This window comes from Rhipicephalus microplus, chromosome 5, assembly GCF_043290135.1.
Source record: "Rhipicephalus microplus isolate Deutch F79 chromosome 5, USDA_Rmic, whole genome shotgun sequence".
In the NCBI taxonomy this organism is placed as follows: domain Eukaryota; kingdom Metazoa; phylum Arthropoda; class Arachnida; order Ixodida; family Ixodidae; genus Rhipicephalus; species Rhipicephalus microplus.
The window spans coordinates 211,205,033-211,226,543 of NC_134704.1; the positions used below are offsets into that span (position 1 = coordinate 211,205,033).

General features: G+C 45.9%; 1 protein-coding gene across 1 annotated transcript in view; it reads right to left on the reverse strand.

The window, feature by feature from the left end:
- Positions 1-21,511, reverse strand: part of nompB (intraflagellar transport protein 88-like protein nompB) — a 1,761,410-nt gene that overhangs the window by 928,599 nt on the left and 811,300 nt on the right. The window contains exons 12-13 of the mRNA XM_075896456.1: positions 13,656-13,755; positions 13,511-13,597 (exon numbers count right to left, since the gene is read on the reverse strand). Of these exons, the coding sequence (XP_075752571.1) occupies positions 13,511-13,597; positions 13,656-13,755 (187 nt within the window). The remainder of the gene's footprint in view (positions 1-13,510; positions 13,598-13,655; positions 13,756-21,511) is intronic.

Sequence of the window (21,511 nt, forward strand, 5' to 3'; positions counted from 1 at the left end):
GTAAAACTTTGGCAAATTGTAAATGACGTTGTCGGAAACCCTCCCGCTTCTAAGGTGCTTCCTGATGTCATCGACTCCTACACGATTGAATCGTTTAACACCAATTTTGCCTCCATTGGTCCAACACTAGCCAAAAAATTTAAGAAACCCAACCAAGAAAATGGTCTCGCAGATTCCAATCCCGATTCTTTTGTCATGATGGACATCGACGTTGAGGGAATCATACGAATTGTGTCAGGAGTGCCAATGAATAAACCGGCAGGCCTAGGTGTGATAACTGTAAGGCTTCTCAAAGAAAATTTAGGCGTCTTCGGACTGGTTTTATGTCGACTATGAAACCATTCCGTGAGGGCAGCTATGTACCCTTCTTGTTTGAAAATGGCAAAAGTTATTTCGATACATTAAAGTGACGATCACTCTCAACCGTCAAACTACCGACCAATCTCAGTTTTGAGCATAATTAACAATATCTTCGAAAAAACTCTTGCCAATCATTTCTATAAATTCATTGCGAATTATAACTTGCTCTCCCATCAGCAACACTGATTTTGACCAAATGATTCTACCTCCACCGCCGTTATGACCCTCACTCAAGCAATAAACACTACATTGAATAAAAATAAATTAGTAACAGTTATCTTTCTAGACCTCAAAAAAGCCTTCGACACCGTAGACCACAAAATACTGCTAAGTAAATTACCACACTATGGTTTCCGTGAGACCACATTTTAACTTCTTTTAGATTTCCTGAAAGATCGTCAACAGGCTGTATTAATTAACGATTTCATGTCTTCTATGAGCCACTTGAGTACTGGTGTTCCCTAGGGCTTGGTGCTGGGACCATTGCTTTTCTCCTTGTATATTGCTACGTGCCAGTGCATGGAGCTGAAGAAGACGAAGCAGATAGACTGGCACGAGCTAATCTGTGTGGCTGGCGCTGCTCGCCTAACCGTCTGTAAATACATCGGTGACTACCCCTCTGAGTCAGTCTCCTTCACGTAACATATTTGGTGGAGTTGTGCGATCCCCATCCTCGCCACGGAACTCCGAAGCGGACGCTCACTCGCGGCTTACAACATGACCACCCAAGACTCGGCTACATCCTCTCCGGTCGCTCCCCCTTCTGCCCGACCTGTCAACCCAGCGCCCGCAACAACATTCGTGACGCTTCCCGCGCTCAAAGACCCCGGCGTGTTCTCGGGCAGCGAGGGTTCCGACGTCGACCAGTGGCTACGCCTCTACGAACGCGTCAGCGCCACTTACAGGTGGGATCCCACTCTTATGCTGGCAAACGTCATCTTTTATCTCGACGGAACACCTCGTGTTTGGTTTGATAACCACGAGCATGACATAACAAGCTGGGACAGCTTCAAGGCAAAGATCCGTGAGCTTTTTGGCAACATCTCTGGTCGTCGTGAAGCTGCGAAAATTGAGTTGTCGACTCGCGCACAATCTTCCACGGAGCCCTACATCGGTTATATTCAGGCTGTTCTTTCACTATGCCGCCAAGCTGACGAAAATATGTCTGAACCTGAAAAAGTTGCCCATATCCCAAAGGGTATCGCCGACGATGCGTTCAACTTGTTGGTATTCAACAATGTGTCGTCTGTTGATGCCATCATTCAAGAATGCCGCCGGTTCCAACAAGCTAAAAGCAGACGCATCTCCCATCAGTTCCAGCACCTCCCGAACACCACTGCGACGTCCTCATGTCTCGACACATATCATCCACCAGACAACTGTGACAACTTGACGCGAATCGTCAGGCGGGAGCTTGAAGCGGCTGCTCCAGCTAAGGTGTGAACAACGTCCCCTGACCCCTCTCCGCCAATTACGTTGCCTCTCATTCAAGCAGTCGTCTGGCAGGAAATCGCCAGCTTGGGAATTCACTCTATCTCACCGCCTACCCGCACCGACAACCAGCCCCGATACACGCCTACACGTCCCTTCCCGACCGGCTATCCCTCAACGTTCCGTAATCCGTCCGCATGGCGAACACACGATGACAAGCCGATATGCTTCTCGTGTCACAGAATCGGGCACATTTCTCGCCATTGCAGAAGTCGCTGGGGTCCTCCTGCACAACCGTCCTCTCGTCCCTTATATGCACGTCCTGCCTATCGCCATGAGACCAACCGCGACCATTTTGCCCAGGAACCTGCTTCTGAACGCCGCTACTCCCGCTCTCCATCCCCCCAACGTCGCCAGTCTCGTTCTCCACAGCCCCGCCGACCATCTTCCCCCGCCTTCCCACGAGGTTCTCCGACGGAAAACTAAGCGTTGCAGCCCCCGGAGGTGGCGCTGCATCGCTCAGACTGACCGAAAATCCTCTTTTGACGATACCGACAAAACGGAACCTCATAGACGTACAAGTAGACGGCCTACATGTCACTGCTCTTGTCGACACCGGCGCCCAACTTTCCGTGATGACGAGTGATTTTCACCGCAAGCTCAAGAAGGTTCTCACACCTGCGACCACCCAGTTCGTCCGTGTTGCGGATGGTGGCATAGCATCTATCGTTGGAATGTGCTCCGCTCGTGTGAGCATTGCGGATCGACACACAGTTGTTCTCTTCACCGTCCTTGATAAATGCCCCCACGACGTAATCTTAGGCCTCGACTTCCTTTCCGCGCATTCTGCCCTCATAGACTGTTCGACCAGTACGCTCCGTCTACACTTGCCCGCAACAGAACCTCTTACACAACGGCCGAGTCGCCTCTGCACAACGGGACACGCGCGCCTCCCCCCACAGACACTGACCTACATAGAGCTCGTCTCAATACCACCAGTTCCCGACGGTGACTATGTTCTGACCCCTATCACCGATGTTCTCATAAGCCGTGGCATTACCTTACCGCACACCATTCTGTCCGTCGCAGGAAATTCTACGTGCCTCACAGTTGTCAACTTTAGCTTGACACCTCAAGTTTTGCCGCAAGGGATCTCTTTAGCGTTGCTCTGCACCTTAGAAGACAATGCGGTAGATGTTTTCGCGATGGCCGCCCCTTCTGAACCCCACGCTCAACATTAGTCTGCCACTTGCTCCGACAGCGCTATTACTTCGATGATCGCTTCCAACTTAACACCGCAGCAGACTGATGAGCTCCACCGGGTTCTGCTGTCCTACATCGACGTATTTGACATCAGCGGCCGTCCGTTGGGGAAAGCTACCGGTATGAGCCACCGCATAAACACTGGTAATGAGCATCCTATTCATAGGCGCCCATATCGGGTGTCGGCGGCCGAGCGTCACATCATTCAAAGTGAGGTCGACAAAATGCTCGCCAAGGACATCATTGAGCCATCTTGCAGTCCTTGGGCTTCTCCTGTAGTGCTAGTCCGCAAGAAAGACGGTGCATGGCGTTTCTGTGTGGATTATCGACACCTAAACAAAATTACCAAAAAAGACGTCTACCCTCTGCCACGAATAGATGATGCGCTTGATTGCCTCTATGGGTCCCACTATTTTTCCTCCATAGACCTTCGTTCCGGCTACTGGCAGATAGAGGTAGATGAAATGGACCGTGAAAAGACGGCATTCATCACCCCCGATGGCCTATATCAGTTCAAGGTCATGCCCTTCGGCCTTTGTAACGCTCCAGCCACCTTTGAACGAATGATGGACTCCCTGCTCAGAGGATTCAAATGGTCCACATGTTTGTGCTACTTGGACGACGTCATCGTCTTTTCACCAACGTTTGAAACTCACATAGAGCGCCTCTCAGCCATCCTGGTAATCTTCCGTCGCGCTGGCCTGCAGCTCAACTCGTCCAAATGTCACTTTGGACGCCATCAAATCACAGTGCTTGGCCATTTAGTAGACGCCAACGGTGTACAACCAGACCCGGCAAAAATCAGCGCCGTCAAAAACTTTCCTGTACCACGATCTGCGAAGGATGTACGCAGCTTTATCGGACTATGCTCCTACTTTCGACGCTTCGTGAAAAATTTTGCGCACATAGCGAGGCCGCTTACGCAGCTCCTCAAGAAAGAAGTCCCGTTTTCATGGGGCTCCGAAGAGGCTTCTGCGTTCTCGACTCTCGTCGCTCTTCTCACTACCCCTCCGATTCTGGCACACTTCAACCCTGCTGCCCCTACGGAAATCCGTACAGATGCAAGTGGGCATGGCATTGGTGCAGTGCTGGCTCAGAAACAACATGGCCATGATTGCGTTATTGCATATGCCAGCCGCCTCCTATCCGCCCCTGAACGTAACTATTCGATAACAGAGCGTGAGTGCTTGGCTCTTGTATGGGCGGTGGCGAAATTTCGACCTTATCTATACGGACGCCCATTTTCGGTAGTTACCGACCACCACGCACTCTGCTGGCTGAACTCTCTGAAAGATCTATCAGGCCGCCTTGGTCGCTGGGCTTTGCGCCTGCAAGAGTTTTCCTATTCGGTGGTCTACAAATCTGGCCACCTACACCGTGATGCCGATTGCCTCTCCCGGTACCCTATCGACGATCCTGAGGACACTGACGAGCCCACGGAGAACTCTATCTTGTCAGTGTCCGACTTCCTTAATATTGGGGAAGAACAGAAGCGTGATCCAGAGCTGCTTGACATCATCAGCCGTATGGAATCCTCCACAAATGATGCTTCCGTCCGCTACTTTGTCATTCAAAAGGGTGTGCTATACCGTCGCAATTTCCGACTAGACGGGCCCGACCTTCTCATTGTTGTGCCTAAGCATTTGCGCCGCTGTGTTCTCACCGAACTTCACGACGCTCCCACGGCTGGACACCTTGGCGTACTCGCACGTACGAGCGCGTCCGGCGCCGTTTTTTCTGGCCAGGTCTTGCTCGTTCGGTACGCCGATACGTCGCCACATGTGACCTATGCCAACGTCGTAAGACACCATCGCTGCTACCCGCTGGCCATCTTCAACCAATTGACATACCCGCGGAACCATTTTACCGTGTTGGGTTAGACCTGCTTGGTCCTTTTCCCACATCAACATTGGGAAACAAATGGATAGCCGTTATCACACACTACGCTACACGCTACGCTATTACGCGAGCTCTACCGACCAGCTGTGCAACCGACGTCGCTGACTTCTTGTTACGGGACGTTATATTGATTCATGGTGCGCCGAGACAGCTTCTCACAGACCGTGGCCGTACATTTTTATCCCAAGTCATCGCCGACATTCTGCGTTCTTGTTCGACGCAACACACACTGACAACCGCTTACCACCCTCAAACAAACGGCCTTACGGAACGATTTAACCGCACTTTAACAAATATGCTCGCTATGTACGTGTCGCCCGACCACCGAGACTGGGACCTTGCCTTACCCTACGCAACTTTCGCGTATAATTCATCCCGTCACGACACAGCGGGCTTTTCGCCGTTCTACTTATTGTACGGAAGAGAGCCGACTTTACCACTGGACACAGTCATCTCAGCTCACACCTCGTCCACCAGCGTGTATGCCCGCGACGCGATTGCGCGAGCCGATCATGCCCGTCAGCTCGCTCGCGCTCGGCTGATGGCGTCGCAAACCAACCAATGCCGTCGGTACGATGCGGAACATAGAGACGTACATTTCGCTCCCGGTACCCTCGTTTTACTCTGGTCCCCTCATCGTCGGCTGGGCCTATCCGAAAAACTTCTGTCTCATTACACGGGACCCTATCGTATATTGCGTCAAGTAACACCTGTCACCTACGAGATCAGCCCCATCTGCCCATCATCATCTACTATGCGGCCCAGTGATATCGTACACGTCTCGCGGATCAAGCCCTACAATAATGCGTCAGATAACGACCTTTAAAGCACCGGGACGGTGCCTCCGCCGCCGGGGGTCATGCTACGTGCCAGTGCATGGAGCTCAAGAAGACGAAGCAGATAGACTGGCACGAGCTAATCTGTGTGGCTGGCGCTGCTCGCCTAACCGTCTGTAAATACATCGGTGACTACCCCTCTGAGTCAGTCTCCTTCACGTAACAATATTAATGACCTTCCGCAAATATTACAGCCTTCTAACATACTGATGTATTCTGACGATACTTGTGTCATAGTAACAGGTAAGAATCTAATTGATCTTGAATCGAAGCCCAATATAAAACTGGAGAAGGTCACTCATTGGTTATCGAATAACAAACTACCTCTAAATACCGATAAGACTAAATGCATCACATTTCGCTCTCGGTTAAGACTCATTAATGCTATAGACATACAAATAAAAATTGACGATTCCGTGGTCGAGCAAGTAACCACAATTAAATATCTGGGTGTCACTACATATAACAACTTACATTGACAGATGCAGATTCGAACTATGTGTTCCGAATCAGTCTCAGGGTGTCATGCACTTACTCAGGCTTGTCAATATTTTAATACTACTACTCTACGATTGCTTTATTGTGCTTTTATTCATTGTCATATCTCATAATGCATTGAGTTGTGGGGCGGCACGTACACAACTTACCTCGACCTGGTTAGACGACTTCAAAAACGGGCTGTAAAAATCATTACTTATTCTAAGTATAACGACCTCAGCAAACCTTTGTTTTCCAGATTACTTATTTTGCCCTTCGACAAGCCATGGGAATTAGAACTAGCCAGATGCGTACACACAGTTATTAAGTACAACCACCCTTTTCATGTGTCGATCTTTTCCGCCCCTTCTCGTTCTACTAGACAACTAACCTTTGGTAAATTGAATATTCCACGAACTAACAACGTATAGGATGAACAGCTTTAGCAGTTTGTTGGTAATAAAATCTTGAATGTTATTTGTTTTGAAATAAAATGTGTTCAAATTTCACTAAGGCACTAGAAAAACACTATTTAGAAGAATTTACTGATTTAATAATGTCCTGTCATAATTAGTCTGATGACTGTCTTGATTTCAATATGTATTAGGTGTTTATTCCGTTTTCGTTCTCTCGTGCATTGTAACGGTTTAGTGTGGTTATTTCACGTACTGTAATGTTTCTTTCCTGATTCTTTATTACATTAGATTGTGAAAACTTTAGTTAATTTTTTATTGATATTGTATAACTTTTTTAGTTACACTTTTCTAAAGCGCCTTTATAAAATCTCTTTCTTGGAATCAAACTTGCCTATGGCTATGGGTCCACGCAGTGTATGCAAATTATTTGTAAAAAGTGTGACCGATAAAATTTAAAAAAAAACCAACTCGTGTCACCATTTCTTCATCGCACACTCTTGACGTCATTCTTACAACAATACTCGAAAACATTCATTCACTAAACTCACTTCTTGGTCTCAGCGATCACTGTCTGCTACATTTTCACATACGCAACAGCATGCCAACTGCTACTAAGAAACGCAAGGTTATCTATAACTACAATGCTGCAAACTTTGAGGCAATGAACTACAAACTCTCCAGTTACCACGCTTATCTACGTGACTTATAATAGAACCGTGAAGAAAAACTGGGATCTGTTTGTAAACAAAATCTACGAACTTACTCGCGCCTTTGTTCCCTTAAAGTCCATACCTGTGAGCTCTTGTTCACCCTGGTACAATACATACTTGAAGCGACTTTCTAAGAAAAAGAAGCGCTTGTTTCGGGCTGCGAAACTTCAGAGTACGCAGGAACGCTGGCGCACCTACGATAGTGCTGCGCGAGTTTACTCATCAGCAGCTTCGGATGCTAAGGCTAACTTTCTATCTAACACTCTGCCATCAATGCTTGTTAGCAACCATAGAAAGTTTTGGAAAACTATTACAAATACCAACAACAGTGAAATTGTACTTGTTGACTCGGACGGCCTTCCCGTGTCTTCCGAGATGTGTGCAGCACGTCTGAACGAAAAGTTTGTCCGGAACTTTTCAGAATTGTCCACTTCTGCTACCGTCTCTTTACCAGCGCGCAACTATACATCAACGTCTGTTATGTCACTGAGACTCATGGAATTCTAAAAGTAATCCTCTGCTTGCGGTGTTGACAATATAAACGCAAGAATCCTTAAAGAAACTAAACATGCCTCATCTATGTTCCTGTATAAAAGATTCCAACAGTTTTTGAATGAAGGTGTGGTGCCACGCGTTTGGAAAGAGGCAAACGTGTTTCCACTACACAAGTCAGGAAACAAGCATACTGTCACTAGTTATCGACCTATTTCACTTTCTTCTATACCATGAAGACTTTTCGAGCACATAATCTTCTCTAACTTGGTCACCTTTCTAGAATCAAATTTGTTCGTTAGCATGTCACAGCATGGATTTAGGAAGTAATTCTCATGTGAAACGCAGCGTTTTAACCATTCGTTACATATCATTCTAGAATGGAGTTCACTGGTCGACTGCATTTTTTTAGATTTTTTGAGGGCTTTTGACAAGAATAATCATCACCTACTACCATATAAGCTTAGGACCCTTAATATTGGTGGCGGTATTCTTGCTTGGATCGAGTTTTTCTTAGATATTCGCTCAAAATTCGTTGTTGCTAACGTCCACAGCTCACCCTATTCTCCCGTTACTCCTGGTGTGCCCCAAGGTTCTGTGATGGGCCCTTTACTCTTTTTTATTTATATTATCGATTTACCCGATGTTGTAACATTTTCGATTCACCTTTTCGCAGACGACTGCGTTGTTTACTGAGAAATTTTCTCTAACTCTGACGCTAGTTCTTTGCAAAGTGACATTAATAATATTGCCAGCTGGTGTGGAACTTGGCACATTGACCTCAACAATAACAAATGTAAAGTTTTATGTATCTCACGCACTACCAGACCCCCTGCTAACTACATCTTAAAAGACGCTGATCTAGAGTCTGTAACTTCGTATAAATACCTGGGGATTCATAAAACATCTTACTTAAACTTGAAGCTTCATATTAACTATGTTATTACAAATAAGAACCGTGTGCTAGGGTACCTACGACGCAACTTTAGCCGTGCCCCTCAAGCCGTGAAACTAACAATGTATAAAACATTAGTACGTTCAAAACTCGAATATGCATGCTCTACTTGGGACCCTTTACAACTGAGCTTAACTCACTCGCTTGAAATGGTACAGAAAAACGCAGCACACTTCATTATATCTAACTACCATCACACTAGCAGTGACACTAGATGTGTCAATGAAACACATCTTTTCGCTACAGTCACTTGAATCACGGCGCAAAGCAACTGGTCTCATACTTTTCACAAGATATTCAATCATCCACTTTTAAAAGCTCAGCTCATTACCACTCCATCCTATTACTCGGCCTGTTTAGATCGTCAACATAAGGTACACGTCATTAGCTGCAGCACTAACACTTTTCATCATTCCTTCGTCCCACGCACATCGAACGACTGGAACCACCTTCCCTCGGACATGGTTTCCATTTCAAATCATGACTTGTTTTCTTCTACAATACAGAAGTATTTACGTGATGACGCGTGAAGTGTACATATATCTTATTGTACTCTGTTCCCCCATGTTTCTGATGATACTTACACATACATTCAGCGTATTACCTAACATCGAATTTTCATATCTTGTAATCTTTCTTATTTCAATGCTACTATGTTCGCTGTTGTTTATAGTTTATATTTTTGTACCCCATCCCCTCTGCAAGTTCTGGGCGATTGAGATAAAATGAAATAAAGAGATGAAATATGTGAATATAAACGTGGGAGTGTATGTCAGCGCCACCTGTAGCCACGGCGGCGAGTGTGGTACACTCTTTTTATGAACCCGTATGGCGTCACGTAGCACGTGAACTTCTTACGAGCTGGCAGCTGACTATTAGTCCCTCGTATAAAACCTAACGGCACCAAGTCTACCAAGGTACTGACAGGTTCATAAAAAGAGTGTACCACACTCACCGCCATGGGTACAGATCGCGCTGACGGACACTCCCACGTTTAAACTCACATATAAACCCAATAAAGTGGCTGGAAAATGGCTGCCGTGATAGCTCAGTGGAAGAGCATGGAACGCGTTATTCGGAGGTCAAAGGCTCGATTTTTTTTTGCGGAAAGTTATTTTTTCACCCACTTTACTTTCTTCTTATTTACATTACATTGCTTCCAATAACTTCCCCTATACAATCTTTGGCCTTATTGTCAGTTAGATCTCGTTATATATATATACATATATATATATATATATATATATATATATATATATATATATATATATATATATATATATATATATATAAGTGTGTGTGTGTGTGTGTGTGTGTGTGTGTAACGTATGAAGCAATGGTTGGTAGAGGCAGAGAAGGAAGAAGTGCAGAATAGAATAAACATGGCGTAGGAGCCAAGCCACGTCTCCCATTCATCGTAGCGTCAAAAGAGCCGACAGGATGAAGACCTCCCAGCCACTTCATCAAGGTCCGATCATCGACGCAGTTGTCCACAAGACGCTCTGACTATACATCAACTACGGAATCATCTCCAGGCCGTTCACAGCGACCAGCACCAAGCCACAATCATCAACTGACCTTCCCATCCCCAAGTACACCGGAGCCGTGAGCGATGGACCTCTACAGAACGGGTTCGACCTGTTCGAGCTCCACGCAACCGCTGCATCATGGTCGGAACAGGAGATGGTCGCCAACTTTACCGACTACGTCTCCGGTGAGGCCTTCAAATTCTACCTCACCCACATATTTCAAAACGACGATTCATGAGAAAAGATAAAACAAGAAATGATCGTTTGGTTTAAAGAATACAATGACGACTACGACGGAAACTTGCTTGTAACACACTATCCACAGACAACCGCACTCTGTCGTCACAGTGAAAAGCAGCCTTCACAAATTGACTCCTCAAGTGCATATAAATCAAACGCTCTCCGTTTGCCTTGTCATGACACCGTGTCCACGATAAGCGAAATGTCGACGCATCGAGAAACTACCCAACCCCGCCATGATGAATCGAAAAGGCGTTTCTCATCACAAGACTTTATTTCTATGGTTGAGCAGACTGTGCAGACTGAGCCTTGTAATGCCACGTCACCTGTGCTATCCTCATCCAGAGCTCACCAATCCAAGTACCGAAAGAATGCAGACGTAATACAAACATCAAACCTCGCACGCAGCTGTCCGTCAGAAGCGTCCGTCTGGACCACCTTACCGGAGCCTCCGAAGAGCATTTTAGCAATGATGGCGCATTACCAACTATGCCCGACCAGCAAGACACCAGCTCACTATGCATCGGCTGTTTACGGGACATATTAACTTTCGAAAGAAGTGAATGCCCAATTCCGAAAGGGGCTCCACTACAGCCATCTCCCGAGCAACATCAGCATAGCAAGCCAAGCCAAGTTGACAAACACACGCGACCACAAAAGAAGCTGCAACAAAGGCATAGACGAACGCGTAATTTGACGGAAACGCGTTCACCAAGTGAAAAACATCAAAAAATAAGATCTCAAAACCAAACGCCATTTGAAGACGTCAGACGTTTTCGCACAAAGAAAAGTCGCCAGAGACGCTCCCTGCGCCTTCTATTACAACCACTGCAACACCACAGAAAACGCCGAGAAAGACGCGGAAGCACTACTTGCAAACCGCAACCACTCCGGCACTCTATTATATTCTGAGGAGAAGCACGCACGCAAGAAGCATCGGGATTGCACCATGCACGACGCGAAATACAACTCCGACGACATCCGAGCTGCCGATGCAACAAGGACCTCCAACTTCGGTCGTTCTTCGCAGCTGCTGAAGCCGTGTCATGGTCATTGCAGTTGTGCAGGACGCAGTTATGTTCTCCAGAACGCCACAGTCAGCCTCGCCCACCAGAACTCCTGCGTTAACCGGACTGCTGCACTTCTCCCTGAAGTCTTTGAAAGTTTACGGAACTTCCCTGGAGCATCGAAGAAACTCTGAACTTTGATATTTATGGATTTTAAACCTCTCCTAGTTTACTTTTTCTTGTTCATATTTCATGCCTTCTTTCAAGGCAGAAGGAATCATGTGACGTATGAAGCAATGGTTGGTAGAGGCAGGGAAGGAAGAAGTGCAGAATAGAATAAACATGGCGTAATAGCCAGGCCACGTTTCCCGTTAATCGTAGCGTCATATATATATATATATATATATATATATATATATATATATATATATATATATATATATATATATATATATCAAGCGAGTGTCTTCTGTGAATCCAGTGATGAATAGAAATTGGCTTGAGCCGACAAACGTGCGAAAACTTTTATTACTCCTACGTTTCGGCCGGGGTCCGGCCTTCGTCAGGGAATACATTGCAAACGTCGACGTGCTGCTTATATACATTGGGGGCCCTCAACACATGTCCATTTAATATCAAACGTCACAGATATGACAGTGGCACACAAGTCAACTTGCGAAACAGTACGATGTGATAATGACAAGACTATATCACGAAATGATAATATACGGTAAAGTCTGCGCAGCAAAAAAAGGGCGTTTTTCACAGTCACGGAAAGGATCAACATAACAAGGGTGATTATGTACCGTGAATGCATTTAACAATAGTGCGTTAAAACAACTCGATGAACTAACAAGAAACATATAGAAAAACTTTTGACAGACCACCGGTCATGTCTACTTCACGTTCTTTTGCGAAAATAAACAGTTGAGAGTTGATCACCTCTTGTGCTGCACTTTTTTCCGTTGCTTGTTTGTGCGTTTTACTCAGCGCAAGCGCATTACACTGCCGTATCAACTAGCCCAAACTGAAGTTTCGCTAAACATGATTGACATCTGCGATCACAAAAAAATAAGTCAACTTACCAGCCGCGTGCCGCGGATGGTTTTGAGAACAGTGAAAAGACGTTGATGTCAGGTGGCTTGTATCGGGTCGGATACATCACTACTAAAAGGTTATCAGTTAATCAATGTAGGCTACAGGACAATATTCTTTGATGTCAATCATTTATTGCTCCTTCAGTGAGAACGAATTGACCTAATCTTTCCTGAAGAATTACAAAAGATCAATGTTTCAGTCTATATATATATATATATATATATATATATATATATATATATATATATATATATATATATATATATATATAAATATATATATATATATATGCGTGTGTGTGTGTGTGTGTTTTCCTTTTTTTTGTTAATGTACTCGAACCTAGGCCAATCCGTCATGGTGAATGTGAGCCAAATATTTAGGATCTACGTCTACATATACTCAAAACCTCCGGTGACAAATTTTTCAATGGTCCCAGATATTCTTTGACTACACAATTCGCACGTGCAAATGTGTTTAACCGAAATTCTTTGGCCCATATATCTTGTTGTAGCTACACTCGCACCGCACACGGTGTGAGAGAAGGGCCTATTTGGAAAATGCGCGAAGGTATTCGCCTTACTCGTCTCCATTCGGTTAGTGTGAATTGTGACACGAAATGAGACTCGTAAAATTCTACTTGTGTCTCAAAGGGCCACACACTCACCTAAAACATCCTATGAGTATTACATGACGCGCACTGCGCTGCTTCCGCGGTAACATGATCTACGACTCAGACACATGCAGTTATCCTTACACTTCGCTGTAAACAAATTGAAGAGAACTCGGCCAATACTCACGAGGTAGTAGAGAAAGGAGAGGTTCGTGGCCGCAGTGCTGGCAACCTTGGTGTCCTTTTTCTCGAAGGCCTTGAGCGTGTCGATTGCCTGCAGTGTTTGAGAACGATCGGAAAGGTCGGGACTCAAGCGGCAAATGTATGCCTACCTGACTAAATTCCCGCTTCCTCAGATAGGCGACAGCCTTGCTGATTTCCAGGTCATTCGCGATGTACGCATAGGCGGATGATTTAATTTGTTCCAGACACCTGCAGCGAAAGAGAACAGCATTGCATGCAATTTTAGTTACTCACCATTCTAGCATCAAATTCTCTTCGATTGCACTCATTTTTAACACCCTTGCCTTAAAAGAATCACTTTCATACAAAGCTGTCGGCGAGTCTACCAAGTCAGGGATAAATTGAGTATTCAACATTGCTTTTTAGAAAAGAAAATAACGTATTATATTGCTTCATGTTCTGTTTTAGTAAGTGAATCTAAATAGCAGCTAAATAACTTCTTCATTATTCCGCAATCAGTTACGGTTATTTTGACATTAGAAATGAAACCGTTAGTTCCAGTTGTGTACGTAATAAATATTTGGATCCACTACTTTTGAAGGGAAAAAATGTTATCTTATTGAAGTTGGTTCTGGAACGCGGCGAGTCAAACCACCCACCGAACATCATAGTGGTTTCGCAAAATACGATCAATAACCGCCTTACGCAATGCAGTGAGGTTCCTAGAAGTTACACTTATTGTGGGCGCAAATCAGCGCTACCGACAGGGGGAGCCAGAAGAGAGGACACAGAGCTCTGAACCTCAAACAGTATATTTCTCTGATATTTCTTCGCTTTCGTACAGTTACAGCCGTCAGCAACTTTAACTCGAACGCTCCGACACATGGCCTCGACGCGCTTGAACTGATTTCAGCGCCTTCAAACGCTGAAAATAATGCTCTTGCTGCAGTTAACAATAGATGGAGCATGCGTTGGTTTCACTAGTAAATTGTTTTTTCAATTCGGCCTGACCAGTGGGTTGAATTCACTCACTTGGGATCCCGTTTTCGCCAAAGTTTTCGCGGCTACGTTATCGCACGAACCCATGGTGTTCATTGCCATATACTTATTTCGACCACGAACCATTGCGTGAGACAGCTTGCACACCTTTTGAGTTTGAATTCGCAGATGCTGCTCAAAAGAAATCACACGTCTAAAAAGCAAAGCCAACAAAGGCTCATGGCGTTTGTAAATGTCGCAAAATAAATAAACCTGAAATGACGCGTTGTTTATGTTATGATTCATTCTTTTTATACAGCGTGAATAAAACTGTACTCTACAATTAGTGTCTACACGTGTTACCCACAAGCGGACTACGATTGCGTGCAAAGAATACTTAAAGCTACAAATTTCGATGCCCTCTAAGACGAAGACATGTGCGTCGAGTGTGACAACATTGTTCAATGCATTGTAAATGCTATCAAACAATCCATGCGCAGCTATTCCTGCCGAAACTATGCATGCATTGTGGCCATGGATGAATAGAAATATACTTGACGTTCTGAAGCTGAAATATTCTAACTACAGTAAGTGGAAAAATAACTGAAGCAGTGAATACTGCCACCATCATCTTCAATTGCACAGAAACATGTCAGTAACAATAATAAGAAAATAAAAAATTTACTATACCAACCTTGTGAAAAAATAGTGGTAACAGGACAAAGATATGGCAAATACATTGAAGACATCACTGGTATGGCTATCAAACAACGCGCTACACCGGATAACCCAACATGTGAAGCGGCCGTCACAACCTTGTGAGTAAACTCCCTGCTCATATACCCTACTGAAATGCACCATGAACGGTTGCTAGTCATTTCTACCTGCGTGATGCGATGGAGATTGACACTCGACAAGTTATTAAGAAGTTTAAGAAGTTGTCAGAGAACAAGAGAGCTGGCCATGACGTCATACCATCAAGGCTCTTAAAGGAATGTATTGATGTCTTTTGTGATCCAATGTGTCGTATATGACTGTCGAAATCGCTCATGAACACCCTATCATAACCTACATTCGTGTCGATGCTTTAAGAACGCACATAAGACATGCCACCCGAATTCAGTCGCATCACCTCGCCTCCCTTCCAGCTTTCAGGCCACGCTCTGCACTCGCCTCTCCGCGGTGGTCTGGTGGTTAAGGTACTCGGCTGCTGACCTGCAGGTCGCGGGTTCAAATCCTGGCTGCGGCGGCTGCATTTCCGATGGAGGCGGAAATGTTGTAGGCCCGTGTGCTCAGATTTGGGTGCACGTAAAAGAACCCCAGGTGGTCGAAATTTCCGGAGCCCTCCACTACGGCGTCTCTCATAATCATATGGTGGTTTTAGGACGTTACACCCCACAAATCAGTCAACGCTCTGCGTTCTGCTGTATTATTGCCCCACATCGCACGGTGATTCCCACAAACTTCACGCACGCAGCAAGACCGTCGTTACCATTGTGGTGTTTACATCCACTGGAAGCCCTGATAACCTTCCCCGGAACGCAAAAGAAGAAAACTTTGTGAAATTTGGCCCTAAAACAAACAACATTACTCTTTCTGCATGAGAAACACAGTGGATGCATTCACATTTCCATTGATGGGTCGGTCACTTTAACAAGTTGAACAGGCGCAATGGTAATTCCAGAGGAATCCATCACAAGAAAGTTCAGGACCTTGCATCTGACATGATCCACGGCGGCAGAACTCACCACCATTCGTGCCGCTCTGGAGTTCCTAGTTGAAGAATCGCAGCAGACATGGTCAATCTTCTCGTGCTCCAAAGCAGCCATCCAAGGCATTGCCTCGCCATATCGTCATAGACCAAACGAACAACTAATGACTGAAATACGACTGCTTCTTCTTTAGGCTAATGAGAAACAACATCACATAGCGTATGAATGGATACCACGCCACTGCAGCATTCAAGGAAACGACCGTGCAGATGAAGCAGCCCGATCTGCTCATGATGATGCTCCTTGTGCAGCTATATCAATATCAAGAACGGATGCCACTGCAAGGCTTCGATCACTTGCACGAGAACTGACACTCGCTCAGTGGAAATTACCGGCATTCGGCAACGTCCGCCTTCATAATTTGGACCCACACCTACAGCTCCGTCTTCCATCAGGAATAATCAGAGCTGAAGAGACACTTTTGAGCCATCTGTGGATTGGGGTGGCCTTTACAAATGCTTATTCGTTCCGAATCGGAATGGCCATCAGCCCGACATGTGACAAGTGTAGCTGAGCAGAGACTTTCTCCATTCTTCTCTGCGAGTGTCCTCGCTTCAGTGCGCCAAGAAAAGAACTATCGAAAGTTTTAGATAGACTAGACGAATGCCAATGGTCGGAAGAAAGGGTATTAGGACACTGGCCGAGACCGTCCTCTGCACGCAAGGAATTGAGAGCGTTGTTGCGCTTTCTGTGGGCAAGTGGTCTTAGAGACAGACTGTAAGCAGCGTCGTGGATCGCCTGATGACCTTCTTCCTTTTTTGTCAACGTCCCTTTTCTCTCAACTTTTATCCCCCTTACCCCCTTCTCCAGTACAGGGTAGCCAGTCAGTCTGCGAACTGACTAACCTCCCTGTCCGCCCTCTTTCAATCCTCCTCCTCCTCCTCCTCCACCTTCATTTATGCATTTTCTCCTTAAATTTATGCTAACATACATACGACTGACAAGGTAATTTCAGTTTACAAATCAGGTGATGGTAACTTCCGGAAAGCTACATATCGGCCCTGTATTTGTACACGATACTTGAAAAATTCAGTCAGAAGGTACTTTTTCCCAGCAAGACGAATTTGTTGTTAACTGCTCCACATCAACTGCTGTACTGATGCTTACGAAATATATTAATTCCGCGCTACATCAAAACAACATAGGAATAGCAGTTTTTTTGACATAGGGAAAGCATTTGATGCTATTAATCACTCTATTTTATTGAAGAAAAATGCACTCCTTTGGAATACCAGGCAAGCACTTGACTTCTTTTCTATTTATTTATCAACATACAAGCAAAAAGAAGTCATTGTTATTATCAGTTCATCTTACAGTGTAATAAATATGGGGTACCACAGGGTTCGGTATTGGGCCCTATATTGCTCTGTGTCTATTTCAATGATGAACCGCAAACCCTGCGCAACTCAAGGGCATTGATATACATGGACAACACTGTTTTAATTTTTTACAGGACACTCCTTAGCAGCCCTACAAAATGGCGTGATGACTGATTTATCAAACATTTCGGAATCGTTCGCCAAGAATGATCTTTCCCTAGCTGTACTTAAAAACAAAAAACTAGTGTTTCCCTCTCGCAATAAACACATTGACACTGATTTTTCAACCTAGCAATAAACAAAGTTCCTATTCAACAAGTTGCTTGTTTTAAAGATTTGAGTGTGATTGTTTTATGAGAACTTAATCTGGCACGAGCAGGTACAGAGTGTATGTGCGAAGGCAGCCTATGGCTGCTGTACTCTAATAAAACCTCGCCAATATTTTCCACAAGCCATACTTCGTTCACTCTACTTTTAACTGTCGTATGAGTTGCTCTTTTGATCGTGGGGTGTTACGTACAAGGGTCATCTAGAACTTCTTTAACAAATTCAAAAGCGTTGTCACAAAACAAGCACTCAAAAAGGGCGCGCCGCCAAATTCTCGCGACGAAACGCCGGGAGGATGCCTCGAGGTCAACGATAAAAAAAAACAAGCATCCAAAGACTCCCCGGGCGCGCGTCCCTCTCCCCTCGGAAACGTGGGTTCGCCGCCGAACCTCCTGTCATCGGCGCCCGAGAAAGCCCTGGAACGTTCTCGATGGAAAGGGGCGTGGTGATGCAGGGTTGCGTCATCCGTCGCGGACAGCCCTCGTACCGTCTCGCCCTTTCCCCAGCCTTCGCTGCGTATCGCACCGACGAAATAATGAGAACTTTCTGGAATATCGCGCGGAAGGTATTTAATCGAGCAGCCGAGTTAGCGCCAGAGTGCGTCGGGTATTCCACCATGTCTGTCGTCCTTAGTGACAAAGCAGGAGAAAAGGAAAGTATGTGCCAGAGTGCGTAAGGTGTTCCGCCTTGTGGGCGAAGCCTTTTGTCTTCCATGACAAAGAGGGAGAAGAAGAGGATTTCCACCTGAGGGGTGAAGACTCGAGCTACAGGCAAGAGTGTGTGTCTACCGCTATCGAGCGAAGACGCGTGGCAGCAGCTGCGTGTGTGAAGCCGACGTGTTTTCGGCAAAGAAGTTTGGAGCTTGGAGAGCGGCCAATTGAAGACGCGAGGTTTCCTGAAAAAGAAACTTCGGGGGCAGCGAAACGACAACGCTGGACTTTGAGTGAGTGATTCTCGGAAGACTATCATTCAGTCTTTGGTTCCGAGGACTTTGGACTTTGAACTCTTTCGTCTTTAAGTGCCTCGGTTGTTGGATGCATGTGACTGCATTGTAGGGCAGATTGTTGTTTGTGTCCGTTGTTTCGAGTGTGGCTGATTGTACTGTGTAGTACGTTGTTTGATTGGTATCATATCGTATTCAACGATTGTCGAGTGTGCATATTTGTGTATTGTATTTATCTACCATAATTTAGAATATAATATTGTTTTTTTATCAACTCTCAGCTCTGACTTGGTTTTTGGGTCACAGCCGGCGTCCGCTGGCGCACCAAATAGGACCACTTCTAAATTGTCCACGCTTTCGTGGTGCGGTTCGAGGGGCCGATACTTCGGCCCTTGGAATTAGCCCGGCGATCGCTTCCCGAATTAACGGAACCTGTGACAATTAATCTGGCGTCCGCGACAGAACCTTTTGGTGCACAGTGTGTCCAAAGTAGTGAGAAAGAGCCTCGAGTTGTTGGTACTGCTATTGGAATGATTTTGTGTGTTGTTCAGTGTTCTTCTTAACGAGTGCAGTGCAGTGTTCCGATAGACTGATTTAAGCAGATATTTTTGCCCGCGGCAAGACTTCATATGGGAGACAAAATGGATCTCGAAAAGTTAGAAGCTCTTGGTTAGAAGATCGGTCTTTCTGGCACCGAGCTACGGAAGTGGGTAAGCCAGAAGGAGAAAGAGGCGGTGGAGAGAGAGAGGTTGGCAGCAGAGAGAGCCAAGGAAGAAAAAGCAGCTGAGTTGGAGAGAGAGAGGCTAGCAGCTGAGAGACCAACGAAGAAAAAGCAGCTGAGTTGGAGAGAAAGAGGTTGGCAGCTGAGAGGGCCAAGGAAGAAAAAGCAGCTGAGTTGGAGAGAGAAAGGCTGGCCGCTGAAAGGGCGAAAGAAGAAAGAGGGGCAAAAGAGCGACAGCTCAAGGAACAAAGAGAGCAGCAATTGAAGTTGGAGTTGGAGAGAGAAAAGCTGGCAGCTGAAAGGGCGAAAGAAGAAAGAGAGGCAAAAGAGCGACAGCTGAAGGAAGAAAGAGAGCAACAAATGAAATTGGAGTTGGAGAGAGAAAGACTGGCAGCTGAGAGGGCGAAAGAAGAAAGAGAAGCGGAGATGCTGAAAGGGAACGGCAGTGGCAGCACGAGATGGAACTCGAGCGGCTCCGTTTGCAACAGCGAAGCGAAACTCCGGTCCAAGCTAGAGTTAAAAGCAGCGAACGGGAATATCATGGCTTCCGCTTGATGGTGAGACGGCTACGCAGTACGCCACCCAACTTAGCCATTATTTCGACAGATGGATTGAACTTTCAGGGACAGCGCAGGAGTAAGATGAGCTTAGAGAGCTCCTTATTAGAGAGCAATTTCTTACTAGTTGCTCCCTAAATCTGTCGATGTACTTGAAAGAGAGGAAGGCTGAGTGACTTGAAGGAATGCTTGAATTGGCTGATCAATTCTTGTAAGCGCAAGGTGGCACTATTTTGGCCAAGATCAAGAAGGAGCGTCCTGAAGATTCAAAAACTTCGGCATCCGATCAAAAGAAGCGTGAGCCGGAAAGTGTTCCGCGATGTTTTCTGTGTAACCGAGTGGGTCATCGCGCGAACAACTGTCGTACTAACTTTACGAGCCCTACCATATTAAAATGTTTCAAGTGTGGTCAGACTGGGCACAAAGCAGACGCATGTCGTAACGGAGCGAGTCAAACTCACCAGGTATCCTGTGTGCTAGCAGCACCGAAATCTGATGGTGAAGTCGTCACCGATAGATTTGTAGAGTTGAAAAATGGGGAGAAACTTCCTATGGTGGGTGCTATAATGACAAAACAGCCGACCGGTGTTAAAAAAAGAATGCCAACGCTGCCTGGAAAAGTTGTGGGCAAGAAGGTTACGGTGTTAGGAGATACCGGCAGCTCCACTGTTATCGTGCGGAGAAATTCGGTACGGGAAAGTGAGTTAACAGGCAAAACGAAACCAGTTTGCCTAATTGACAGTACGGTTCGGATGCTTCCCGAAGCAGAGATTGAGGTTGAAACCCCGTACTTTAGCAGGAAGGTTACCGCTCTATGCATGACGACCTCCCTGTACGACCTCGTCATCGGAAACATCGACGGGGCGCGAGGGCCGAACGAACCAGAACGTTTGGGGGAAGAGCCGAAGATGGAGCCCCCGCCGACACAGGGACCGCGAGATACAGTGGATAAAAATCCCGTGAAGGATTCCACTCGAGCCCAAGGTGAAGCCTGGGCGCAAGAGACAGCGAATGAGAACATGATCGTATGGAATGAGTTTACGTGCTGGGCAGCTGGACTTACGTCTGCTCGACCTCAACACCGACAATGTAAAGGTGATGGAGTCGGCCAGCCAGGCCAAATGTCGTGACATGAACAAGCGGGCGAATAACCGGGCAGGATCGGTTGAGCACCATGACCCGTTAGCAATGTCGGAAGTGACCACGATGGCTGAGACGCCACCTCAGATACCGTCGTTGGAAGGGGCTTGCCGGAACAAAACGAGGAAAAACAATAAGAAGAGATCGGGAGAGCACCGCAAGAAAGGGCGCAAGTGTCGCTCGAAATGCACAGGATAGGTGTCGAGGTCGATCCGGAATGTGTTTGGCAGTGCTATATGTTAAATTAA